Source organism: Diospyros lotus, chromosome 11, assembly GCF_014633365.1.
Source record: "Diospyros lotus cultivar Yz01 chromosome 11, ASM1463336v1, whole genome shotgun sequence".
Classification (NCBI taxonomy): Eukaryota; Viridiplantae; Streptophyta; class Magnoliopsida; order Ericales; family Ebenaceae; genus Diospyros; species Diospyros lotus.
In genome coordinates this window covers 26600600-26627301 of record NC_068348.1, presented here as the reverse complement: position 1 = coordinate 26627301, position 26702 = coordinate 26600600, and the positions used below count along the sequence as shown (strand labels likewise).

The following is a 26702-nucleotide window of genomic DNA, read 5'->3' as shown; positions in this document are numbered from 1 at the left end:
AATTTTTTAATATTTTTTCTCATTATCATAGTAAAATATAAATAAATAAATATATTTTGAATTTAAAATTTATTTTAAATGAAAACATTTAAAATAATTTTTTATTATTTTGAGTTTTCTTTACAATTTATTTTTTTATTTTCAAAAATATATTTTTAAAAACAACATAGTCTAATTCTTTAATATCCAAAATTTTTAAAAATTTTAGAATATTACACACTGCACTAATCTTAGCAAAAACATTGTTCGGAAAGAACATTGGCAGTCAATAAATTCTGAATAATTTGCTGTAATTCAATCAATGAAAACATCCCACAAAAAAAAAGAAAAGAAAAAAAGAAGTGTTAGAATCCATAGATCAGTATGTGCAAACATGAACTCCATTCTAAGCCATTCTCAGAAAACCGAACCATTTTCATGATCTCCCCCACTTTAGCCCCTTTTCATTTACAGAGAACACCTTCAAAGCTTACCAAGACTGCCAATAGGCATTAGCTGATGAGGAAACAGGCAAGTCTAACAGAAACGGCATCCAAGTTCTATATCTATACTAGTATTGACAACAACGATATCAAGGTGCTGAGAAAGACTTGTCTATCAATATAGGCAAAGATGACATACTTTATTTTCCAGTAGTTTTAACTTCTATATGCAAGTGTCTTGGCTTCAAACTCAGATCCGCTTGCACCAAAGAAGTCATAGCTCCCTCTGCTATTCAAATCAAAATTTATGGAGTTGCCTTCGACCTTAACTTTGTTGTCTTTCTTTTCTTCTCCTGAGTAAAGAGTCCCATTTGCTTTCGTACGAATATCAGTCAGTATGCTCTTCTCGATGATGTTACCATTCATGGATCCTCCATTCATGTTCTCCATAAGATTTGAGAGAGCCATATTGACGTTGGTAATTTGAGCTCTTGTGGCTTCGAGAGTGCTGCTAGGGCAGTTCATGTCGAGTGTTAAGCTCTTTTGAGCTTTCTCTAATATTGCTTGCAAGTACTTTCCTTGAGCCTCAATTCTCATCTGCAACTTCTTCTGTACCTATTATACGTTGGCAGGATGGAAAGAATTTGTAAAACAACAGAAAAAGATTAAAAAAAAAAAAAAGAAGACGGGAAGGAAGAAATAAATAAAAATCACATAGTGCCCAAATCCATATTATCATGAATTAGCAAAATTTTAAACTTGGTGCAGATAAACAGGCCTGCAATTGAAGAGATACGATATACAAGCATTTCTGAAATAAAACATTTACCTCAAGGTGCTCTTGTAATCTTTTCTGCACTTCAATCTGGCACCTTAATGCCTCTGCAATTGGCATTTCTCTGTTGAGAATAGAACAGCAATTAGAAAAAGGATGTGGATATCAAAAATGGTTTTTACTCTTAAAAGGAGAACCTTTCAAACTTTGTCCAAGATAATAATGGTAATTTTTTTCCTTTTAACACGTCTAATAGAGAGACCGCTTAGGTATGAAGAAATAAACAACAGTGGAGCCGAGGGTAACACAATACCCTGGTTCACTGTCCGCTCCCGATGAATTGTTAGTTGCACCAGAGGAACTCACATGGTAATCTCTGTAGGAAGTACCTAGATGCAGAAACCACAAGGAAAATAAGAGATTTGGAAAGCCAAAAGAGCTGACAACTTGCACAATTAAAACGAAAAAGGAGGCGGTAAGAAGTGGCAACTGAAATTTTTTACTGCTAAAAGTGGCAGTAATGTTAATTATTCCAAAGCTTAAATGTAATCAGTCCTTCAGAACAAGATATAAATTGGTTCGTTCATTACTCAAATTTGATAAGCAAAAACAGTATGTCAAAAAGAAGCTCCCAACAACCTCCACCCCATTCAATGCCATTCCATTTCCTATTCAAAAACCTGAATAGACAATTTTCTTGTAATATAAAATTTGAGTATTTCATCCAATATTCAGGATCAGAAATGAAAAGAAAACAAGAGGCATAGTGAAGAAGAGGCTGCTGATTGCAAAATCATTTTGTTTCCTATTCCTACTAAAACATTCAAACTGGTGAATTCATGAAGTAAACATTAAGCAAAGGAGCTGTTGACAAGAGATTGAGCTGTCTCTGTTTTCCAATTTTTGCTATTTTTTAAAGCACATTATGAACTCACCATTGTTTTCTTTGTTTTGTTCTAGACCGTTCTGTTTCTTGGCCTGCTGCCCAAGTCTATACTTCTATACATCAAAAAGTTGAGCAACATTAAGTCACCAGATCGATCATAGAGCAAAATGAGGCAGGGGTACCCTAAATCAAATCATACCTGTAAATGGCTCTTTAAATGGTACAATGTCAAGCCCTTTAAGCCCATTACCCTCAACACCGACTTTGGAGTTGCTTCTGAAATTGAAACCATCCATTGAGTTTTAAATTAAGCATGTAATTAGTGAAAACTGTAATACTTCTTCAGAAAATATGTTGTTAGTCATGATTCAACTTCCATACATGAGAAATCAATGACATTGATAGCTCTCAGCAACCAATTGTCCATAAATCACATTTTACCATGCCTATAGTCTACAGAATCATTACTATGAGATTCATTAATGGTCATCCATGGATCAGAATAAACATGTTACATGTATATGACGCCAAAGTTGAACTTTATAATCTTGAACCTAGTCCTCTGTAGGCAGGGCTTATGGCAGAATTTGGGTTCTTCCACGGCAAGATGATTTCAAGTAGTCATGGACCTTGAATAACCAACAGCTTAACTCGATCCATACCATATTAATCTAATAAGTAAATATAGATCATAGGAGTGCCAGACAAAAATAATTCCCCACTAAAGAACCTATTATCAATAACAAAATGAACCAAGGACACTGCTTTACTAATGAAAGAGCAAGACTCAAATATGCTGGAGCTGAACTATAACTACCTCTTGGAATAACAATGTCAAAGACATTAATTCAGCAAAATCAGTTGGATAAGAATTTTCAATTACTAAATTTTAATTTCTAATATTAGAATTTAGATTTTGTTAAAATTTTGAATTTAGATTTAATACCTTTTATTTATTTTTTAAATTTCTTAGAATATAGAAATTTGAAATTTATATCTTGTGGTTGGACATTAGCCTATTGCTTCTTCCCCAGATCTTCCTCAACCCCAATCCATCTCTCTGCTGTTCTCTTCCCTGTTCAGCATTATATTATGTATGGAGCAACCTACTGTCACAACCCTATGTACAGGCCATTTGATAGGCTGCGCCACAGGTTGATTTGCAAAAGCATGCCTGTCAGGCTGTCACAACCCGGAATTGGAGGGTCCATGACAGGCATTTGACAGTTAGATGGATTATTTGACTAATCAGGCAAGTACTCTAGTATGTTGTGAAAATTATATATTTCTACATGAACTAGTATACTTATTATACATTACAAATGTTATCCATGACTTCAAACGATTATCTGCACATGATTACTGCTATACATGAAAACTTTTAAATCCACTGGAAAAGGACAAATGTTTGCAAATGTTGCATAATGTTCACATGAATTACAGTGATCTCAATTTTCACAAGCTATCATATGATTACATGATTATCATTTACATGATAACACGTAACTATACTATTTACATGATTACCGTTGCATGGCTATGAACTGCTATGTTTCTATCACAGTTGATATATTTTAATACGTGTGGGAGTATTTAGTAGAACCCTGGATGTTCACAGCAGGGATCTATGAACCTTGGTGCATCAGGCATATGTGGAACCTGACCACCGCGTCTGACTACCAATTAGGGAACAGGATCATTAGCCTTTGGCATTGGACTACCTCCCGCCACATGTTTATATGTTCTTTTACTTATGTCCCATGGTTTTATTCACATGCTACATGATATTCATGTGTTCACAAAACTAATATGTTCACAGGGACATGTATATATATATATATATATATCTTTCACATGGATGTGTCATGTTTTATATTCTTTTCTAGTGGTCATAGCATGCTAGTGATCTTGTGGGCCTTCTGAAGCTCAACCTGTTGATTTAACCTGTTTTTAACTTGAGATCAAGGACTTGTCGACTCATGTATGAAGATACCCTTTTTTAGGCATGCTTCATGTGGATATACCCTCTAGACCCTGCCCATAGAGAGGTTTTTCATTTCTTTCGTTACATGGGGTGTATGATTTTGTTATTTGTTAACTTAAGTGGGCAAGGCTGCTCACCTTTACATGTATGTTTTTGTCAGGATCCTAAACCTGACAATGTGAATTCTCAGGCAATGGCGAGAATTAGGGCTGAAATTGGCGAAAGTTGAGGCAGAAAATAGGGAGAATTTAAAAGGAAAATTGAGAGAGAGAGAGAGGGAGGGAGGGAGGGCCAATCAAATTGCTACATCCTACTGAAACCCTAGGAACCTGACAGTAGTTAGACGTGATCAGAGGTTCCCTATTTCCCTTCCCCTCATATGACACTAATGTAATATTTTTGAATTTTGACTCTTTACAGACCACAGATATACAGGTTCACCTTGACAGGTGGTATATGTTTATAGATGTGGCTTGTTACCCCAATGGTCAGGGCCATCCTAGCATTGGATTAACGGATTCCCCATTTCAGGTCATGACAATGCTACTAGACTAGTTGCTCCTATTTGCCACTCCTAATTCATATGGTGCATGTTAGGAGTGCCCCCACTAGCTCCTACATCTTCGGTGACTCCAACAAATCTTAACAACCTATGCTAAGGCAATGCCTAGGACCTCTTTTGTGCAGGACTGCTAAGTCTTTGTAAGATGGAGGCTAGAGCTAAGGGTACATTACAAACGCATTCCCTATTTCAAATAATTTTCAGCTTGACTAGTTATGGAGAGCATTCAAAAATGAAGCACACACATAACCCATATGCCCCATTTACACCTTGGGTGATGCCAGCACTCAATATCCTACAAGTTCCCCTCCCCTGTTTCAATTGTTACTCGTGTCTCTTGGATGTTGGGTCTCTGAGCTAATTCCTCCATTATAATATGGGATTTAGACCTCCATTGATGATGGACTTTGACATGGAGACAGAACTCTCTGCTGCTAGGGCTTAGATCCTCCACTATTGCTCTCTCTTCTTTCAAGTTTAGCAATTTCTATGACTGCTTATCCCTCTCCAAAATTCCCAGAAGGGTGCACCAACTGACGTCAGACTTCCCAACACCATCTCAAAATATTTGTTATATGAATCATTCACCAATTAAGTTGCTTGATACTCACAGCATGTTACTCTCTTTGTACCATTGGTTTGACAGAAAAAGATGATGAAATATATATATATATATATAAACTGGCTAAAGCAATAGAAAGAAAAATAAAGGGTTTCAGCAAAGTGAAGTGTATGAAAGATGAAAATCAAAAGGTGTTGGTAAATGAGGTGACAATCAAAGAGAGATAGGAGTATTTCTAAAACATAGCCAGGATAATAACCCGATAAAAGAATAAATCAAAGAGGATATTTAAGAAGTTAATAAAATTGTTTAACATGATCTTTAAATCAAAGAGGATGTCACACAAGTGAAAAAAAAAAAAATACTATAGTGCCAATTTCCAAAATACAGAATGTTAGGGACACATAGATGTTACATGGTTCAGCTAGATGCCTACTTCCACAGGTGAAGGAGGAGCGACAAATAAAATTATGTCAAAATAAAATTTACATCAAAACAATGGAGAAAATTCTAGCAAACCCTGTATTAAAATAGACCTATATCTTCAAAGCGCGAACTATGCTCATAGAGTCACAGTCTCTACCATCCACAACCTTTCAAGAGAAAACATGTACGTAAAAGTTGTAGAGATGCCCTACTACTACTCCATATTGGTTTGGAGTATAAAAATCCTATTTTTCCTCTAAGTTGGATCAGGATAATAATTGGGGTCAGTCTAAAACTTCAGGACAAACTTAACAATTAACCACCTTAGCTTGAATTGAACAAACATAATGAAGTAACCAAGATCTCCACATTCTCAAATATGCCTTCATAAGGTCATTGCTCAAATGTCATTACTAACACCCAGTGAAATATCAACCTCCTAATTAACTTGGATCAAAAGGGCCCACATGGAGTCAAATCTAGATGGACCAAAACCTAAAACTGAATCAAAACAAAACTGGATCAACAAACCTAAACTGAGTCAAGTAGTAAATGGCTCAAATCAGGTCAAAAGACCACCAAATTGGGTTAGGTCTCAATGCCAAAGGGTCCAAAAGCTCAAATTAGTTAAATTGGGTCACAAACCAAAACAACCCAAGTCAGATATGGCATGTAATTCTCTTTCACATCGGCAAGATAAAGCTTGACAGTCTGAAAAGGAGACACTTGAAACCAAGAGAGTCAAATCTAGGTTGCAATGGTAAACGAGCATTCAAGAATGGGTAATGACCTTTGACAAGTAGGAGCAAATAATGGATTACAGACTTACAGATGATGGTTTTCTGCAACAGTTGGCAATGTTCAGTGAGGGAAAATGTATCTAAGTTGGTGGTGGAGGCACTTGGTTCCAATATCTATGCCCTAATCATTGTTGGCTCTAAATCAATTCTGTTGATATCAAACAAAATTTTCTTTATAGATCTAATAACACTTATTCAGATTAAATAAATAAAAAAATTTGTAACACACAAACATAATCAAAATCAAATGTACACAAATTTAACGAGGTTCAGCTAAATGCCGACCTTCGTAGGTGAAGGAAGAGATCTACCAAACCCTATTACCTAAACAGACGCATACCCTAAAAGCATAAAATGTGCTCAGGTTGTCTACCATCTGCAACCTTTCAAAAGAAAAAAGCATATATATATATATATAATAAAGTTATATGAATACGCTAATCCTCCTCTGCATTGGATTGGAGTAGAGAAATCCTATTTCTCTTTTAAATTGGATTGAAGTAGAGAAATCTTACTTCTCTATGTTGGATTGGTCACTAATTAGGGTCATTCTACTAATTCAAGAAAAACTCAACAAAGAAGATGCTTAAAATTGTAGAAATTATAGAAAAATCAAACTAATTAGCCATACTATGAAACTTTAAGAAGACAAACAAAGGTCTCTAAAAACTAATTTAGTTTCACAACTGGTAGGTCACAATGGAAGCTATCTACTTACTAAAGTGTATAATAGAAAGTCCACAGATAAGCAAAATTGTATATGGTATCATAGGCTTGAACTTATGATAGTCTCCAAAAAAGTCTTCTAGATGGTCTAAGAGAAGAAAAGAATTACTTATGTACAAGTTATTAAAGATATGTATCATCAAACAGAAATGCGTGTTGGGACTTGTAAGGAGATAGCAAGAGAGTTTCAATTATAAATGGATTACATCAATGGTTCGTGCGAAGCCTTTGCCTCTTTGATTTTATGATGGATGAAGTCACAAAGCACATTCAAAATAGGTGTCTTGCAGTCTTCGTGTATATTATTTGCAGATAACATTAATTTAGTAGACGAGAAAAAAAAATGTGTGAATATTAAGCTCAAGTCACAAAGGGGTGCTTTAGAATTCAAAGATTTGAAGGTTAGAAAGTCAATATTGAACATATGATGTAAGTTTAGTAAAAATAAAAATACAAATAATATCATGATAAGACATGAAGATCAAACTATTCTTATAAAAAATCAATTTAGATATCTTAGATCAACTGTTCAAAAAAATGGAAGATTATAGAGGACGTGTCTCATAGAATCATAGCAATATGGTTAAAGTAGAGAAGTGTGTCCAGCATTTTGTATGATCATCTTTGTTGTATAATTCATAATGTTATGCAATGAAGAACCAACATGTACAAATTTTCAACAAGGAAGATGTGGCGCTTATTGAAGACAAGATACTTGAGATATGATTAAGATGGTCTAGAGATGTGAAACAAAGAACAATAAATGCACATTCAAAGGAAGTGGACAAAATGAAAGAAGTATGTCACAAAAAAGAGGTCAAGGAAAACCAAAAAGGAAAAAAAAAAAAAACCTTGATAATAAACTCTAAATGTAGTATGAACCTTATAGAAGATACAACCATTGATGGAGATGATTAAAGAACTAGAGTCAATGTAGCCAAACACACCATGTTACTAAACACACTGTTCACCAAGGCAGCAGGTTATCATCAGTATCATTTCGCACATACAATCAAAGCAACGGCCACCACATGCCTCTACATATTCAATGGATTCTAATTATTGTACTGAACGCAAGTGTACAGCCACTTTGAACAAAATTTTCAAACTTCAGGATGTTGATTAGTGCAGTTGCCTTGTTGAACCATTTTGCATTTATTTATCAATGGACAAAACCACAGTTTATTTCTAAATGCAAATGGTGCGTGACTAGGAAGAATAATCGGGAATGAGACATGGAAATATCTACAAAGTGGATTGACAATAATTAGGACAAAAAGAGGAAAACACACACATATAAAAAAATTGTAAAAACCCAGCTTGTTTAGAACATCCAAAAAAATAATCTTCTTGAAATTTTAACATAAGATTCAGTTGCCGGGGGTACATTAACCATTAGTCAAAATAGTCCAAAACAAGCAGCAAAATGATTACAGAATTCAAGTGCTGGCATGGCACCAGATTAACATGAACAATTGGAAAGCTGCACTGTCAAATCCGATGATAATTCCATCCAAAACAAAGGGCAAACCAAGATAGAAACAAAGATAATTATTTTCTAAACTACAAAGCCATAAAAACATTGAGAATGACCCACTAAGAAGCCGCCACCAACTTATTAAATCTGCATATTGAAATGGCATGCCGAAAAGAAAGGCTCATACATCAACACATTAAAAATCAACCCTGGTAAATTGAAAATCATGAAATGAAGAGGTCACTCGAAGCGTAGAGGGAAGATAGAGACTCACTGTCAGGGCCACCTAGTTTGGTGACTGCGTCAACAAACCGGTCGTGAAGGTCAGACGTCCACCTCAGCCTCGGCTTCGGATCTCTGGACATCACAACCCCATTCTCATAGGGATACTGATTTCCTCCTCCTCCTCCTCCGCCGCCGTATCCTCGCTCCATCATCAGCACAGTAGCAGTTCCTCAGCAGCCTCACCACAGCTCGCCAAATCCTCAGAATTCCCCTTTGTCCCTCAACCAGCTTTTCTTTCCTCTCTTCACTTTTTTCTCCAACACGCCATGAATCGCGTATCTCTTTCCGACAAAGAGGAGGAAATCAATGGAGAATAAATTCCATTCCTTCCACTCAAAAGCAAAGCAGCAAAAGCTTCGAGAGCGGCAGAAACAGGGAATTCTTCGATTCTTGGAAATCCAATCGCAGGAATCAGACCTCAAATGCGGAAAAAAACTTGAAGATGAGCGGAATTTGGGAAGAAAAAGCTCCTCAAAGACGATAAAAGCAGCAACTGTAGAGAGAGAGAACCATGTGAGTGTATAAATACACAGATTGGTCGAATATAGGGAAAGGACGGACAAGAAGAGAAAAGATCGGCGACGAATCTGAAGAAACATGATGGCCGTAATATTATTAAAAACCGGGAAACGAACCATGTGTTCTTGCGGTGTATGATTGCTTCAGATCTGGACCGTTGGATTTGGAAGATGACATGGGACCACGATCCGACGGTCGACTGATTCGTATCACACCCCAATCATCTATTTTGTTTTATATATATAAGTAAATAAATATCAAATTCATATTTTTACTTATATGGTGGGTATGGTACAACTGTAGGAGTCTCCTCCTCCTCCTAATACGGGCCATAAAATAAATTTTATTTTCAAATTTAAATTTGAACAACATTTAACTGTCATCTATTCATAGTCTCAGTCACGTTGTGGATTGTGATCGAACGGTGGAGGAACCGAGTGGTGGGAGGTGCGGGCAGCAGGGGAAGAGCGAGAGGCGGGGCCCGCGGGATGCCAGCGTGGAATATTCGCCGGCAAATCAGGGGATTGAATATTCGTGCACTCACGTGTGCCGTCGGCGACTTGGGACGGGGACGGCCACTCGGGGGTTGGGGGGGACGGGGCGGGACACGTTTCGTTGTCTCCGCGAGGGACGGGCGGTGGCGGGGGGTGACTTTAGAATATTCTCACTTTGCTCGCCACAGATCGCCAACAGCTGCATCGGATTATTATAACGAAAAAAGGAAAGGAAATGATAGGGAGATGGATCAGGTCCCATGAATAACTTAATTATTTTAATTTTAATATATCTAATTTAATTATTTCACTTTTCTTAATATTTTTTACTATTTAACAATATAATATACAGTTATATAATAAAATAATTAAATTAGAAAGGAGGGCTTTTGTCATAATAAAATTAAAATAACTTATATATATTAAAATTTGAGATAAAATATAATTAAAATAATTTAATTATATGAATGGATAAAATGCATCAAATAACTAAAAGTAAAAAAATATAATTAAGAAAATTTATTAGAAGATAATATGACAAAAAAGTTAATTCATTATTCATGAATCCAAGGTAAGAGACTACACGTGTTATAAATTTTGCAAAACTAATTTAAGAATTTATTATCCATTATAAAATAGTCACAAAAAGTCTTTGAAATTACAAGAATAGTTCAAAAACGTTTTTTTGATGTTTTAGAAACAAAAATATTTCAAAAACACGACCCTAAAAAATTTTCATACATTATAGTTCAAAATTGACTCGCATTATCTTAGCTTTTATATTTATTTTCTCTTAATTATAAAAGTTCAAAAACCATATTTTTCTTTCACAATACTTTATTAATTCTTTCATTATAATTTATTTTATACATATTTGTTCTTTTGCCTACATCAAATTTGTACGGATTTGTTTGACGCAAACACCCCTCTTATTTTGTCCATATCGAACAAACGTAATGTTACTTGACGCAAACAACATAAGATTCTCAATTTACAACTCATCTTAGAGTTTTAAATTTAGGGAACTGAGTATATTAAAGTTTATTTCACTTGGGCGATTGATTTCAATAAAAGGGACATAAATAATAACTTTGTGACACATAAATAACTTAATCATGCATAAAAATGAGAGTTTCTGCAGAAATAAATTATTAAAATTTTGAGCTGAGACTGAGAGTGAGAGACATCATTAGGGAAGAAGATGAGCTAAAGTACAGCAGCAGCGGGTCATTGCGCATTTTATGCCTTCTGATGCTAAAAAACAAAAGAACAAAAAATGCCTATCAATTGGCGGGGCGACATGATTCAGTCAGAACATCTATCTGCTCGGTTTAAACAATGAATTGGTAAAAGAAAAAAAAGAGACGTTACAACAGCATCACATCAGCATGTTATGACGATGAAATGGAGACAGGAGTAAACTAGTTTACTGTGTTGTGGACACATGAATGTCGTCGTCGGTTGGAAACCGTTGGAATGTAAACTTGGGTGGCAGCTTCATGAGCGGTGCCGTTCCAGCTAGCTTCCGCATGGCCATCCCCAGAGAGTATCCCAAGGCACGAGCAACAGGAACAGACACTGCATTTCCAACTTGACAGTACCTATACAACAACAACAACAGCAATTGGGAGCTTGGATATAAATACACACGCGTACATACATACATGTATAAGACTCGACACCGGCTATCTCTATTTAAGTAGCGTTTGTTAAAATGAATAAGATAATGGAGTATCAAGATAAGTCCGGAATGATTTTCGAACCAAGACGTGAAATGATTCAGATAAAGTTCGGAAGCATTCTAAGATTTTTATCAAACTGTTTGTTAAAATCTTTGGAATGCATTAAAAGATACAAATGTCATTTTTTTCTTATATGTAAAGACCAAGATATGCTTATCTTGAGGGGAGGAGGGATATGCATATATTGAAAGATCAAGATAAGAGGTCATTGATGATTATTCCAAGAATGGTCAGATAACCTTAACAAATATGTTAGAAATGATAGAAGTCCGAAATGCATCCCATATCTTGACTTTTTCACCTCATATCTTGATTAACAAATGCCTCCTAATCATATCCTCTAAAAGTTATTGTCTATAAGACCCTTATAACTAATATCTATTAATGTAGAAGTCAAAAGAATAATGCTGCTAAAAGCATTCTTCTAGTTGTGCATTTGCAGCCCATTGTATGGAGTTGAAAGCTCTTCAGGTCAACAAAGCACTAAGATAGGCTCCAGAAGGGCGAGCTGGTAAGCAAGCATGTTAAAGAGTTTTTCATCTAGTAGTCATTCCAGCTGAAATCGAAGTATCCAAGCAAGTTTATGTAACATTCCCTGGACAAATAAGCATACAGAAGCTTCTGTTGTTTTAATCATTATTATTCATTCACCAAGCGTGCTGTAGAGGCTCATATTGAAACCCCCCGGGGGCATATTAGAAGGATTAGGGAAAACAGGAGTCACGTTTAGATTATTACAACAGCGGAACAAAACTAACACCATAACCTAAGAGCTATCTCCAATGTTTAACACCAAATTTGACACCATTTTGGTGTTAAAAAGGAATCTATACCAAATTGATGAACACCATTTTGCTGTTTTCAAGTTATTTTTAATTTTTAATTTTTTAAAATAATAAAAATACGTTCTCTTTATTATTTTTAAAAATGTATTTTTGAAAATAAAAAAAATTATAAAGAAAACTCAAAATAATAAAAAATTATTTTGAGTATTTTCATTCAAACTAAACTCTAAACTCAAAACATATTTATTTATTTATATTTTATTATTGTAATGGGAAAAAAATATTACAAAATTCAATAATTTTAAAATGTATATATTTTTTAATAATTTATTAACATTAAATATTTCTAATTTACTGAATAATTAAATTTATTGAATAAAATATCATTAAAAAATTATTTTCAAAATTTCAAAGAGAACATGTTTTCTAATTTTTTGTTTGGAGAAATAATTTTTCAAAATGACAAAGAAAACGCGTTTTCAATTTTCTAAAAACAAACTATCAAAACAGAAAATTAAAAATAGATTCAAAATTCCAAACTGAAAATTAAGAAATAAAGAGAACGCAATCTAAATTTTTTTTCACTCCAACGTGCTCAACACCATTTTGGTGTCAAAAAGCATCTTCAAAGAATATTCTATAAATAATTGTTTAACCAATATTAATTATTTTTTTAATATAAAATATTATTATTAAAAATAATTAGTCACATTTTATAAAAAATTTAATAATTACTCATAATTTTTTAATTTTTTTTACAAAATATGTTATTCTAATTAATTTTTTAATTAATTATTTTCACCTAATTTTTATCATAAAAGATCCAATGCGAAGAGAATAAAATTTTATAGAGGAATGCAGATTCTATAAAAGATCCAATGCTACGTGATGCTTTTCAAATTGAACAAATGAAAATTTATGAAAAAATGGCCCGTGAGCAACAATTTCAAGGAGGAAGTAGATCATCAAATTCATTTGGTCATTATTTTGATAGTGTTGTTGTTTTTTCTTTTTTAAACTTTTTTTCTATTTTCATCTTGTATTTTTAATTTAAATTAATGAAAATATTATTATTTTTTATTATATTATTGCTTTTTATTACATTAAGAATATTATTTTTCTATCAAGTAATTATTGAAATAATAATTTTTAATATAAATAAACAAAGTTAGTTCATTTTATATTATCATAGTATTTATAATATATATTAAAATTTTTAATATATATTAAAATATATTCAATATTATACTCATTTTATAGATCTCAATAAAATATTTTTAATGGTATATATTTTTTATAACAATTTAATTTGTATTCTAATTATTAATCAAAATATATAAATATAATAAAAGTAAAAAGGATATAAAGGGGATAATTTGTTTTGGAGTTATAGCAAGGGTAAAATTGAAAATAAAATAAAAAAGCTAATTTGGTGTTAAGTGAATAGTATAACATTAAATTTGGTAATTAAACTTTGTGCCCAACACCAAATTGGTATATTCATTATAGTGTATTTTGACAACAAATTGGTGCCCAACGCCAATTTAGTGCTGCGCCAATTTGGTGTTAAGATAGTGAATGTTAGAGCATCACCGATGAAACACCAAATTGGTGTCTATCGCCAATTTGGTGTTAAAATGCACTCTAATAAATACACTAATTTGGTGTTAGGCACAAATTTCAATCACCAAATTTGATGTTGAGTGAATAGTATAACACCAAATTGGTGTTATACTATTCACCAATACCAAATTTATTTTTTGATTTTATTTTCAAATTTGTCCATCTTGCTATAACTTCAAAATAAATTATTCACTTTATGTCCTTTATTACTTTTATTATATTTGTACATTTTAATTAATAATTAGAAATATAAATTAAATTGTTATAAAAAATATATACCGATGAAAATATTTTATTAAGATCTATAAAATGAATATAATATTAAATATTTTTTAAAATATTTAATATATATTATAAATATCGTGTTAATATAAAATGAACTAACTTTGTTTATGTATATGAAAGTTTTTTATTTTAATAATTACTTAATAGAAAGAAAATATTCTTAATGCAAAAACTCAATAATATAATAAAAAGCAATAACATTTCCATTAACTTAAATTAAAAATACATGATGAAAATAGAAAAAAAGTTTAAAATAAAAAAACAATATGGCTTAAAAAAATTGAGATAGACCAGCTTTGAAACTCATTTGGAAAATAAATGTCAAATAGATTCTTTTCACTTTGGCGGAAAGATGATGATGAAATAGATGGTACTGTATTGTCTTTTATAATAATAAAAAAAAATTGAAGGAAAGATAGGTTGTCATACATTAGATAAAAGTTAGGTAGTGTTATGTAGCAAAGTTAGTTGTGATATAAGTGGAAAAAAATGTGGATAAAAGGTGAGAAAATTAGTTGAAATATTAAGTGAAAAAAATATTTATGGGAAAAATAGTTTGTTTGATTTAAAATATTAGTTGAAAAAATGAGATGGATAAATAATTAGGTGGATAAACAATTAGTTTGATAAAAGTTTGGTGAAAATAATTAATTAAAAAAATAATTGGAAAATTAATTAGAATAACATAGTTTGTAAAAAAAATTAAAAAATTATGAGAGTAATTATTAATTTTTAATAAAACGTGACTAATTATTTTTAATAATATTATGTTAAGTTAAATAAATAAATTAATATTAATTAAACAATTATTTATAGAATACTCTTTAAAGATGCCTTTTGCACCAATTTGGTGTTGAGCAGGTTAGAGTAAACACAAATTTGGTGTAAACTACTGTGATATCAAATGGTGTCAAATTTGGTGCCCAACATTGGAGATGCTCTTAGAATATCAGCAAAGGAGAAGGGTGAGCATCAAAATCCACCATTTTCACCAAAAGATCACCAAAAATATTTATGAGATATTATCAGCTTTTAGAGTTGATAGGAAATGAGCATCAATCTTTAAGTAGCATGAAAACTAGATTAACACGTCATGGATATTTCACTTGGGGAAGTATTCGTACCTATCCTTGATTGTCCCACAGAACCTATAAAAGTCAGGAAAGCCTTGCAACCTTGCATATTCACGTATAGTGAGGCATCGGTCCTGCTCTGGATGCAATGATGCCTGAAAAATTATAAACCGGTGACCTGTCTTTTATTAGTTCCCTTTAATTCAACTAAAAATGAAAGTATCAGCGAGAGAGAGTAGTACCTGACTGCGAATATTAGGGAAAGTGACTACTGTGGCCACTGTCTCATCCCACCATACTCTTGCAAATGGCCTGCCCACAATCCCAAAACATCCATCGATTAAACAGAAAGATAAATATATCAGAAAGACTTGAAAAAGAAAATTCACACCTTTTTGACTTCCCTTGTTCAAAAGTGAAGACGCAATCTGGTAGCTGAAAATTAAATAAAAAGATATTAGTTCCAAACCTGTTCTGAACAATGTTTCAGTTTACCAGCCAGGGCAGAAGAGCAATGTTTCTAGGTACTAAATGCTTGCGGTCAGTTTTGTGGTAGCCAATTCATGTTCAATTAATTTATTTCGGCATCTATCCCCATCCAGTTTGCGCTTTCATCAATTTGCACGCTTAATATGGCACTTTTCAAAACTGGAGCTTAAGCTACAAGAGAAACATCAAGCTTAAATGGAGGGCAATGACATTGTTTTTAACCTAACAAATTAATTTATTCTAATGACTGGGTGAACCTAACAAACTAATTTAGTCTAACAATCTGAATTAGCTGCTTGTACGGTTTTACTTAGGTCTTTGTATAAAGGGCTGGATCCCTTTGGTGTTTTAGAAAAAAACATTACTTATCAGAAGGAAAAGCATTGAGACATGAGAGAAAGTTTGTATTTGGTTTCATACACAATAGGAACTGAAAAGGATAATAAATCCTCTATTTAACAAAAGCAATGAACTGTTTACCAGTGGTCTTCCAGATGGTAACATCACTGGCTCCATTCTTGGATCCCGATATGCCACATTGTCAGGTCCAACAACTACACCGGGGAGGTCCCGAAAATTTGCTCCCTGCAAAAATGGTAAATTAGAATAGCAAGAGACTTAATAGCTCAATTGTAAACATAAAACAACAAATCTATCAAACCTTCCTGTGTGGAATCTGACAAACTCTCAAACAAGTATCCTCAGACAATTGATAAGGCCGATGGTCATATAGCATAGGCTCTACTTCTGCTTTTTTAGCAGACATGATCATCTCTAGACACGAGCAACCAAAGAAAAAGGAAATATATCAGTCAATACATAGACCTGCCATTTCTTCCAATTCATAATAAGTGAGTGCGCTGAAATACAGAACAGTTTGATATTCATGCACAATACAGCAGCTCAATCATCTATAACAAAGAAGGGAGGTGTAAGCTATTGCAGAATATACATCTGCCACAAACAAAAACCAAATGCAGGCAGCATCAACAAAACTAAGAGCCAATGTACACTTCATATAACAGAAACATTTCATAGATGTAGAAGATCTGAGTCAATAAATATGTCAATAATCAATTATGATACTACGCATTTTCCAAATGAAAGATAATAAAAACTGGATAGCACACATTGTTTTATTGCATCATTTTCCAAATTGCTTTAGCATATTTATGCTTAAATCAGATCCCGTACTAATTGTAGGAATTTCTCTTGGCTCTTAAATGAAAGCATGAGCCAACATTATGCAAAGAAAACTAGTGTGGCGGTCACCCTCTGGGCATCACCATTTGGTGATGTTTTGACTTGCAGTGATTTTTGGGAACACTTTGTACTTCAAAATGCAACTCATAACGTATTCATATAGTGCTGAGTGAAATCGTGGAATTATTATAAGATTTGATTTATGGTGGTGTTCCATCCTGATGACATTCTGATTACAGTTAAAAAAAAAAAAAAATTCGACCCCTCACAGACAGGCCATGACTACTAGAGTGTCATGTAAATTACCAGATCTAGGAAACAGCACAGCAGAATATCCAACTTCAGTTTAAGTACAGGAACAATATAAGGATCAGTGTGGCAATATGAATTCTGATAAAATTTCATTACCATCTTTAGTTAACCTCATATATTTTTGGAACTCTGTTTCTGGGGGCATTTGATACGCCATCTGCTCACGAGTTTCATTGTTCATCACCTGAAGTATCAATTCAAATAAGAAAACGGTAAAAACATATCAAAACAGAACCAAATAAATTAAACACGACGCAGATACAGCTGGAAGATCAGAAATGGCATCACGAAGAATGACAGCTTCTTCAAGTTCACGGTGTTCTCCTTCGTCATAAGCTACAGTATTTCGCTGAAACACAAGGTCCTTTCTCATTAGTGAGAACAAAGCAAAAGTAAAATCCAAATTGACCTTGTAATTTAAAGCAGTACCTCGAACTCAGGTGGTGGCCAGTATCTAACAACAACGTCATGTGTAGGAAGTGGAAATTGGGGTAGTTTCTGAAAGGAAAAAAAGACTAATGAAGCCCCATTTGTATGCCACTGGAAGCAAAGTCATTCATTTCAATTTTACAATGAACAGCATCTAGAAATGGAATTGTCAACTGTAGCATTTCAAGGTTGGTGATTTCAACTACTTAATCTGAAAAGGCGATACTAGTTAGACTAGACTGAAAAGATAATCACCTCACTAGGAAGAGCACCCCATAAGAAAACTCGCAACCGAAACTGTGGAAGGCCATAACAGCCAGAAGCAATAGTTCCAAGCCTTGCTTGGTATTTCATGTGTACCAAACGACTCAATGCATATCTTGCAAGAGAACCATTGTCAAACCTTAAAATGTCCACAACATTTTCCATCAAAACATATTTAGGCCTCAAGAACTTCACTATGTCCATGAAGACAATTATTTGACGATTTCTTTCATCACTTAAAGGGGAGCCAATACTTCTAAAACGATTATAGCCACTAATCCCCTGGCATGGAGGACCCCCGCAGATCACATCGACATCACCCTATAATACAATAAACTGCTGAGTTTGGGGAATATAAGTGTAAAAAAGGCAATAAACTTGAAATAAAGTGAATACTTCAGCATCCTTGGCATTCATTTTGTAAAAACAGAAAAGCAACTTACTGGAAGTGGCAAGATTTTAGATTTTAATGCACTTTTAATGAAGTCCTGTATTCGTTCTTGGCAATTACTGCAAAAAATACATATTCATCAGTAATATGCACCAAGGTACCGAGCAAGAAGATAGCAGTGTTTTTGTTCTTTTCAGATAACAAGAAACGGTGATAACAATAAATGGAATGATGAAGACGAAGATAAAAAAAAAGTTTACTTTTGCTATTAGTTGTCATTCATTTTCTAATTATGATCTGAAGACAATTTGCTAACCTTAATCCTTCAATAGGTTCCCATGTATCTTCATCTGAACTATATCCCTTCCAACGCACCTAAGAAAATAGTTCTAAGCAATAATCATCACCACCACACTAAAATATTGAAGAAGCATAACGAATCTCAACTAAAATTTTATATAATAAATTAGAATTGAGAAACTAAACAGGTAAAAAAATACTTGAGCAACTGAACCTAACAAAAGTCCAGCAACATCAGGAATGGTTATTACTGAGAAAATTCAACATGCATATTTTGTTACCACATACATATATGACAGGGAGGCAAAAATTGCTGTCAGCATAGTGGTAGCCAAAGTGCTTCAGTTATGTCTAAAATTTAATGGTCCTCGTGGCACATTTTTGACAGTTTGAGCCATAACCTTTAGCAGATATGATATATATAGTGGACAAGCATCGAATTAAAAGTTTGAGAGGTCCTGAAGGAATAACATCAATTGACAGCATAAGATGGATATATTCTTGCTCAACACAAATGCAGATAATGTGGCACCCCATCTCCATGACTAGGTATAACTCTTATTTGACTTACCTTCGAGGGTAACAGGGTGGTCATGACCTACCACATCTTGTAGATCTACCCTCGTCACAAAGCCAAGGTACATCCTTGGCTTGTAAAGACATGAAACGTCTTACTTCATTGAGTAGGACCTGCTCAATCTCCTCCTTGGAAGTGCCCTCTTTTATTCCGTTGGTTTCTATTTTCAGTTTCTAACCAAAACAAACTCATATAAGAGATAGTAGTATGATTCCAAGCATGATTCCAAAATATACCATTTTATATTACATATTCAACTAAGTACATACATAATGTCTTGCATATTTCCTCTCATCTCTAACCCCTGGTTGGTCAATCTCCCCATCCCTTGCAAGGTCTGGAATGCTAAAATGCAATGCACGAGAACAGAATTTTCAGCAAGGCATGTCAAGGCAATGCAATCACACAATCATAATATCATCCACACATTTCATGAAGGCAGCCCCTAATCATAACCTTTTCCCATTCAACGGCTGCTCCCTCTCCTAGGTTCAAGCCCTCCTATTATCCTTTGGCATCATTCACACGACCTAAGGGCTCCACCCTTGGCCAAACATTGACAGAAATCATTAACAACAAATGCTTGATTCATACTTTCATGCAACATGCCCACATTATGCAAACATATCATGAATACAACATGTCATTTTATGCATTAGGCTGCCATAAAATCATTTCATGCATAATATCAACATAGAATAACCATAAGCATGCACTTACCTCAAGCTACGACTTAGTTTCTTCAAGCTTCCCTTAGCTTTCTACCAGCAGTTTATTCTTTCTCAGCTCTCTTTCTTACTCTCCAGCAGAACTTCCTTACCTCCTCCAACTTTCTCACTCTAGCACTCCTCCTTATGGAGATCTTTTCACTCTAGTTTCAGTTGTCTCCTGAAATGAAGAAGGTTTGGCCTATTTATAGGCAATAGAAGCAACCTACTTCGCTGCTGAAGCAGCTGAGTGTGTGGCAGCCTTAATGGCTGCCCCTTGGTTCTTTCTTGGTGACATTTTCCTGAAGAAACATCCAGTGATCTGCTTCAGCTGAAGCAGCTGCCACCCTTTTGTCTTTTCTTGTTGCCACCTAGCCCTAAATGCAAGCTTTCCTTGTGGGAAGACACCTCACCTGTATGCTTCAGTAATTCAGCCACCTCATCATGTTTCTAAAACCTTCTACAGATTCCCTATATAGAACTTCACTAATCCTTGCTTAATTAACCATATTCTCCTTAATTAAGTCCTTAATCCAACTTCCTCAATTCTAAAACCAAAATTACTAATTTCCATATCATTGAAATCCTCTTTTTATGCCTAATAACACATTAAAAATTCAGACATTTATATCTTCATTTAGTTCCCAAAAACTGATTCTAAATCCAGCTGGTTACCAGAGGGTTTTCACCTACTTGGCTGCCACATTACATTGGTTCTGCAAATGTTTAAGAATAACTCCTCACCTTTTGAAGTGTCATGCTGGGGCCCTCTTCCTATGCTTATTAATAAATTTATGGGGTGTAACAGATAAGCCTTAAAAAATATTAATATTCAGAATATAGAAACCCCCAAAGCATATACAACTACAAGAAATTATCACAAGTTATCATATAGCCATAACGAATATCATCAGTTTAAACATTAGAAGAGCAGAAACAAAACAAAAGGATCATGCCGTTGCCTCATCAAAGCAGTAAAATAATTTGTCCTAACAACTATGTCAACAATTTATTTACTGCATTATAGTGACCCATCAAAAACAAATCTGAAGAAAACATTTTGAAGTTATGAGGTAAAATGAACTCCATTAAGACAGAGAAGGGCCGGGGGGGGGGGGGGGGGGGGGGGTATATGTGCTTCTAAGGTACCTTAAATTTTAGCCCACGCTTGCCTGTTTTGCAGGGATCTCCATAGCAAATGTCAAGCAGACGAAGAACTTCGTATTCTTTACCAGGATTTTTAACACCAGGCGGAGAATTTACTCTGCTTTTGACTTCTTCTCCTTCATCTCCTGCTCTAGATTTACGTGTTCTACTCAAATTATTGAACACGTACCATTGGCATAGCCTTTCCCATCCCTTCAAAAGTTCTAGAAAGTCCTCAGCAGATTCAGTCCTAACCTATGGAAGGAAGCACAAAAGGATAGGACATTGACTCAAAAGAGTAGTAACACAGCAGCTTGGCAAAAATCTAACGTTATAATGAATACTCACATGTGTTTCTGGATGATTCAGTTTCAAGCTATCACATGCAGATCTATCAGCATCAACTGCCCATCTCTAAAATAAGGGCGCAAAGGGCTAAGATATATATAGGGTTATAGGACAAATGAAGTAGCTAGAAATTAATCATGTGATCAACCAAGTAACTTTAAAAATTACCGTTACAAGATTAACACTTGAAAGTTTGGCACCTAGGCACAATCCGGTGGACATGCCACCACAACCAGAGTAAAGATCTAATAATGCCACCTCAGCTTTGTGAGTGTCACAACTGGGCATATTCTTCAAAGGTGTCGCAGTGATAATGGCATGAAAAGCCTCAATGTCATCAGGATTAGATAAATCACAGCTCGCTACAGAATCATCTGACAAAGAAGTTTGGTGAAAAGTTTCAAGGCCTGTAATTGGTTAATCTAATGTTGCCAAGTGGCGAAGTGATACCATTGCTAGAAAGAAAATCAGGAACATAATGCAAACATAACGTGAAAGAAGGAAATAATACAAATACATGGAAAAAGATGAAGGTACATTCCTTTTCCTCTGTTTCTTCTTCTTCTTCTTCTTCTTTGATTTTATTATGCCACTAGCAATCCCTCTCTGTTCCGCTTTCTCTCTCTATATATCTCCCTCACTCCGTGTTTCTCTGTATTTTGTCTGTGTTTTCCAAGATCTTAAACCCTCAGTTTATTAGATTCTAAATCTGCTTCCCTCTATATCTTTATTTATCAAAATCAATCTCAGTTTCTTTCTCTCTGTTTATATTTACATTTAGCTGGCAGAGACCCCTTTCACTCTATGCTTCTTCACCCAAAAATCCATCACCAAGTCACTCTCCCACTCATCCCGTTGCAACTGTCCCAGTTTCCATCTCCCTTATCTTCATTTATTTATTTATTTATTTTTTATTTTTTATTTTTGTGTGTTTCTTATCTCATTTACAATGTTCCAGTGATTGAACACATATAGGAAGAGAAACCAAGGTATCTAAAAACTAACTTGATTTTATAATGTTAGAAAAGAAGAAAGATGAAGTTGAGAGAGAAAACATTGAAATGCATTGTACTTTATTGTGTTGTAGATGCATACAGAGGGTATGTATAAGTTCTTTTATTAACCTAAATAGATAATAAACAAGGATGAAAAATCATAAATAATACACAAAACATATGCAAGATATAGAAAATATTCTCAAAATATTCTATCCCCACTCAAACTCAAAAAGTTAACAAGTTAGCTGACTTGAGTTTGAATACCAACTTGTGAAAGCATCCGGTTGGATGAAGTAACAGTTGCACACTGATGTAGGCAACAAGAGGGAAGTCATAAGAAAATGAAAGCTTCGAAAAGCTTCGAAATATTGGATTTCCTCTCCTCTAGAAAAGTCATCTTTTAGTCTATTCCAGTTCCTATGTTTATCGCTATCGCTATATTCTCTCTCAGTTCTCCATAATGATGACATTAAGTGTGCTTGGAATGGTGCAAAAGTATTGTAGGTACTGCAGCAAAAAGTTGATGCAATTTAATTTCTGGATGTGACCGAAAACCAAGAGGAATCAAGAGCACGGAGGAAACCAGTTAGACTTCCAAAGAAAAGAATCAACAAGATGGGTTGGCAAACACTAGGAAAGCGATTGGTTAACAGATCAATTTACCAACAACAAATGATCAATTGAATGGAATGTTGATCAATGTAAGTCAAACACAACTAAACATCAGGAAGAGAACAATTGATTGAGTCCAACCCAGCAAGGACCACACCAGAATTATTCAAAGCCCCCAAAAAATATAGCCAAGCAACGGGCTCTCTAATGGTTGCAACAAGAAATCCAATATTTGTATTAATAACCCTTCAATGGTTGGTTGAAGAGGAATTTAGCAACATGAAATTAAAATACCAGTGCTAACAGAACCAAAATGAGGGGGATGGCATTTGTATGTAGGAATCAAACGAACCAAAAATAAAAGCCAATTAAACCAACCAAAACCAAAAAGAAAAAAAAGAAAACAATGGAATCAGAGTGCGAAGAAAATTGATTAAGGCAGCAGGAAATATGAAGGCAAAGACAATGAAACTCAAAAGAGTTTTAATTTATGGCACTATCATTGGAAAGAAATTAGTTAGCAAGATGTAACCCCTTGGATCAGAGGAATCAAAGATAGAGATCAACCAAAACGATCAAGAGATCGACCAAGAGATCGACCACAACAATCAAGGAATTGACTAGAATGCCAAAGAAAATGTTGATCGAAGATGGTTGTCAAGGAGCCAATCTTCTCCAAAGATGAAACATATGAAATTTTTGTTCTTGAAAAAGACCAAAAACTCGTTGGAGAAGCCTCACAGGACATCCCAAAGCTGCCAACAGCAAAGAAGATAAGGATCAAAGATGATGATAATAAAGAGTTTCATATGAGAGGACAAAGATGTTGAGGCTAGAAAGAGAAAGAGTTCTTGCAAACAACTAATTGCAAATTGTTGATCAAAATGGTTCAATCAACCAATCTCAGATGTCCTAATAACATCAGCAAGATGAACAAAGGAACTGGGTGAAAAATCATACAGATATTGAACTAGGAAAGACAAAGATACTGATCAAATACCAACTGACATGGGGTTTGGTTGAGATCAAGAGGCTTGGCTCATTGGTGATAGGATTACCATCAGGATCTAACATCCCCATGGTTGAAAACCACTTCCTAGGCAACCTCTATGGCATTTTAGTCCAACCCACTAGGATGAGTACCAGATAAGCCTTGGCCCATGTACATAGCCAAACTGGTTTGCATGCTCACATACAATACACGACATAAATAATACATGCATATCATACCAATGTCATCACAAATCATGCAAATTATTATCATGTTCATGCTATGCACATGTACGTATGAAAGGGTGATCTAACTATGAAGTGTGCTAGGGTCATCCTCACAAGCTCTTTACTCCTTCCACACAAAGTATTCCCCATAGCAAGGCCTCTCCCTTCATGACTCTTTGTAGAAGACAGAAAAATCCCTATACTATGATGCGCCCCCTTTTATAGGTGTTGGTTGGGTTGGACAAAACAAATCATTTTCTTTCATTTAATGCATCCCATGTTGTTCCCCTACTCCTAAGTACACTGAAAGTCATTTCTCCTTTATGTACATATCTGACCAGCATGCCCTCCTCACTCACTTTTACCAAACCAAGGATATATGGTCATTTTAGAGACATCTTTTCATGGCCATGCTCTACTATATATATCTCACTTACTCCACACTCTTAGTGTGCATGATTTGAAAGAACATATTTCATTTCTTCTTCTCAGGTCAGGTGTGCAGTAAATGCATGCACTCATAACCCTCATTTATTCTCTAACACACACTATAACCCATGCAAGTCTCATATATATGCTTCGCGTGTATAGTCTCGAACTCAATGAACCCTTATAAAAATGAGTCATGACTCATGACTCATGTATGTACACCTGATGAACCCTTCTTTCGTGCATTAAATGCATGCACTCATTTCTTTCACTTTCTCTCTGACCCACAACATAAATTTTACTTATAAACCCACACAAACTACTCCATGTATATACGTGATGAACTCTTATATTCACAAGTTTTGCATTTAATGCAAGTAATTGCTCTCTCTCTCTCTCTCTCTCTCTCTCTCTCTCATACACATGCGTGAGCGTGCACTATAAACAAAAATCTCACATTTGTTCTCCACTTGTACTCACCCATTCACTTATCACCCCTGCACATGTGCACACTCAAATATCTCCACATATTAAATCATATATGTGTTGCCCATTTGTAAAGAACAACCAAATATCCAAAGTACCCCTTATACATGCCCCATCCAATTTCCCACAAAACAATTTTTCACATTCATATACCATCTCAATTTAATTTATTTTATTATTGTCATTATTTCCCTCTTGATTATGCTCCCACATCATCCTTAATTTTCATTAATTAGAGTCCAAACTAAGGGGATTTACATGAGGGCATCACATATAGGAAATAGATTTGCTAGCCAAAGAGCTAAGCAACATACTCAATAAGCAGCAGAGCAAGCAGCAGTCAGATCTGCAGTTTTGATTTTCAAGCCAAGCAAATGAGAGAATGTTGCAATATGCATTGCCTTATTTGGGCACATATAAAGGAATTGTAAGTTAAACATTGTAGTTGACTACTTGTGGTCAGTAAATTAGCGTCAAAACTCACACATGCTTAATAGCACAGACAACTAACTCCAAAATAATAAACAGCAATAAATAAGGGTTTTACAAAGAATCATGAAAGTGAGGATTATCTTTTGACATATCAACAAATGCTGGGCATGCAATAACAAGTAGAACACTGCAAAATAATAATAATAAGACTCGGGCCATTGTGGCATACATTGACAGGAGGAAGGAGAAAGTACTATGATATAAACAATCAAATAATGTACCTCGTCGAATCACATAATGCAAGCTAGACTTGAAAAGGTCTTAAATCATGTGGTCGATATAAATGGTCGATTAGGAATTCAATGTGCACCATTGTTTCAAATGATAAACAAAGAATATCACCATCTACTCATCCTGATGTTCACTACGAAGCTTCTGTGTTATGAGGCCACATGGACAAGCAATGCTGAGCACCAATTTGACCTAATCAGTTTATATTTGTTAATAGCATTTGTACACCGAGTAATTAACTTGCCTTCAATTTCTAAAGGCCAAAAATTGATCGGATATTGTGATGACATGATACAAATTTCATGTGAGGAAATGGACTTTCATAAGAATCTATAAAGTTTTAAGAAAACACTAGATTTAGATTCACAGCTGGGCAGCAGGTGTAACAAAATGTTTTTGCAGTTTTTCCTAGGAGGATAATGAGATAGCATAACCAAAGTATTTCCATCTGTTCTACAAACAATACTGCTATTTATATCAGAAGATCATAACACTGTTACAACTCTTACCAGTAGGCATATTGCAAAATGTTGAATATTCCACACAGTACTCCATATCAAAGTAGAAGTCGGATGAAATAGGGTTCAGTTGCAAACCTACCTGCAATCACAAAATTGAGAACAAGGCAAGAATAAAAATCCCAC

At 34.5% G+C, this 26702-nt stretch overlaps 2 protein-coding genes across 4 annotated transcripts in view; both read right to left on the bottom strand.

Moving 5' to 3' along the window:
- Positions 1 to 364: 364 nt before the first annotated feature.
- On the bottom strand, positions 365 to 9499 carry LOC127813671 (myb family transcription factor PHL11). The gene is made up of 6 exons (XM_052354769.1): positions 8895 to 9499; positions 2283 to 2359; positions 2133 to 2196; positions 1511 to 1586; positions 1252 to 1321; positions 365 to 1037 (listed from the first exon to the last, which is right to left on the bottom strand). The coding sequence occupies exons 1-6, from the start codon at positions 9055 to 9057 to the stop codon at positions 639 to 641; spliced, it is 849 nt and encodes a 282-aa protein (XP_052210729.1). The 5' UTR covers positions 9058 to 9499; the 3' UTR covers positions 365 to 638.
- A 1535-nt stretch (positions 9500 to 11034) lies between these two features.
- The window catches only part of LOC127813547 (DNA (cytosine-5)-methyltransferase CMT2-like), a 33062-nt gene continuing 17394 nt past the window's right edge, over positions 11035 to 26702 (bottom strand). Inside the window, exons 6-21 of one of the 3 annotated variants that reach the window (XM_052354567.1) lie at positions 26568 to 26658; positions 21761 to 21966; positions 21593 to 21658; positions 21248 to 21499; positions 18831 to 18889; positions 18567 to 18633; positions 18115 to 18444; positions 17860 to 17928; positions 17693 to 17779; positions 17527 to 17614; positions 16577 to 16689; positions 16396 to 16500; positions 15818 to 15861; positions 15669 to 15738; positions 15478 to 15581; positions 11035 to 11519 (exon numbers count right to left, since the gene is read on the bottom strand). In XM_052354567.1, coding sequence (XP_052210527.1) covers positions 11345 to 11519; positions 15478 to 15581; positions 15669 to 15738; positions 15818 to 15861; positions 16396 to 16500; positions 16577 to 16689; positions 17527 to 17614; positions 17693 to 17779; positions 17860 to 17928; positions 18115 to 18444; positions 18567 to 18633; positions 18831 to 18889; positions 21248 to 21499; positions 21593 to 21658; positions 21761 to 21966; positions 26568 to 26658 — 1926 coding nt within the window. In that variant the 3' untranslated portion in view covers positions 11035 to 11344. The other 2 variants (XM_052354568.1, XR_008026118.1) reach the window with 2 other exon arrangements.

Excerpts from the sequence above, each read along its gene's own strand:
- LOC127813671 (XM_052354769.1), bottom strand. The coding sequence starts at position 9,057 with ATGATGGAGCGAGGATACGGCGGCGGAGGAGGAGGAGGAGGAAATCAG. Across the intron at positions 2,360-8,894 it reads CAAACTAGGTGGCCCTGACA|AAGCAACTCCAAAGTCGGTG; the intron begins GTGAGTCTCTAT and ends TTTCAATTTCAG. Across the intron at positions 1,587-2,132 it reads ACAAAACAAAGAAAACAATG|GTACTTCCTACAGAGATTAC; the intron begins GTGAGTTCATAA and ends TTCTGCATCTAG.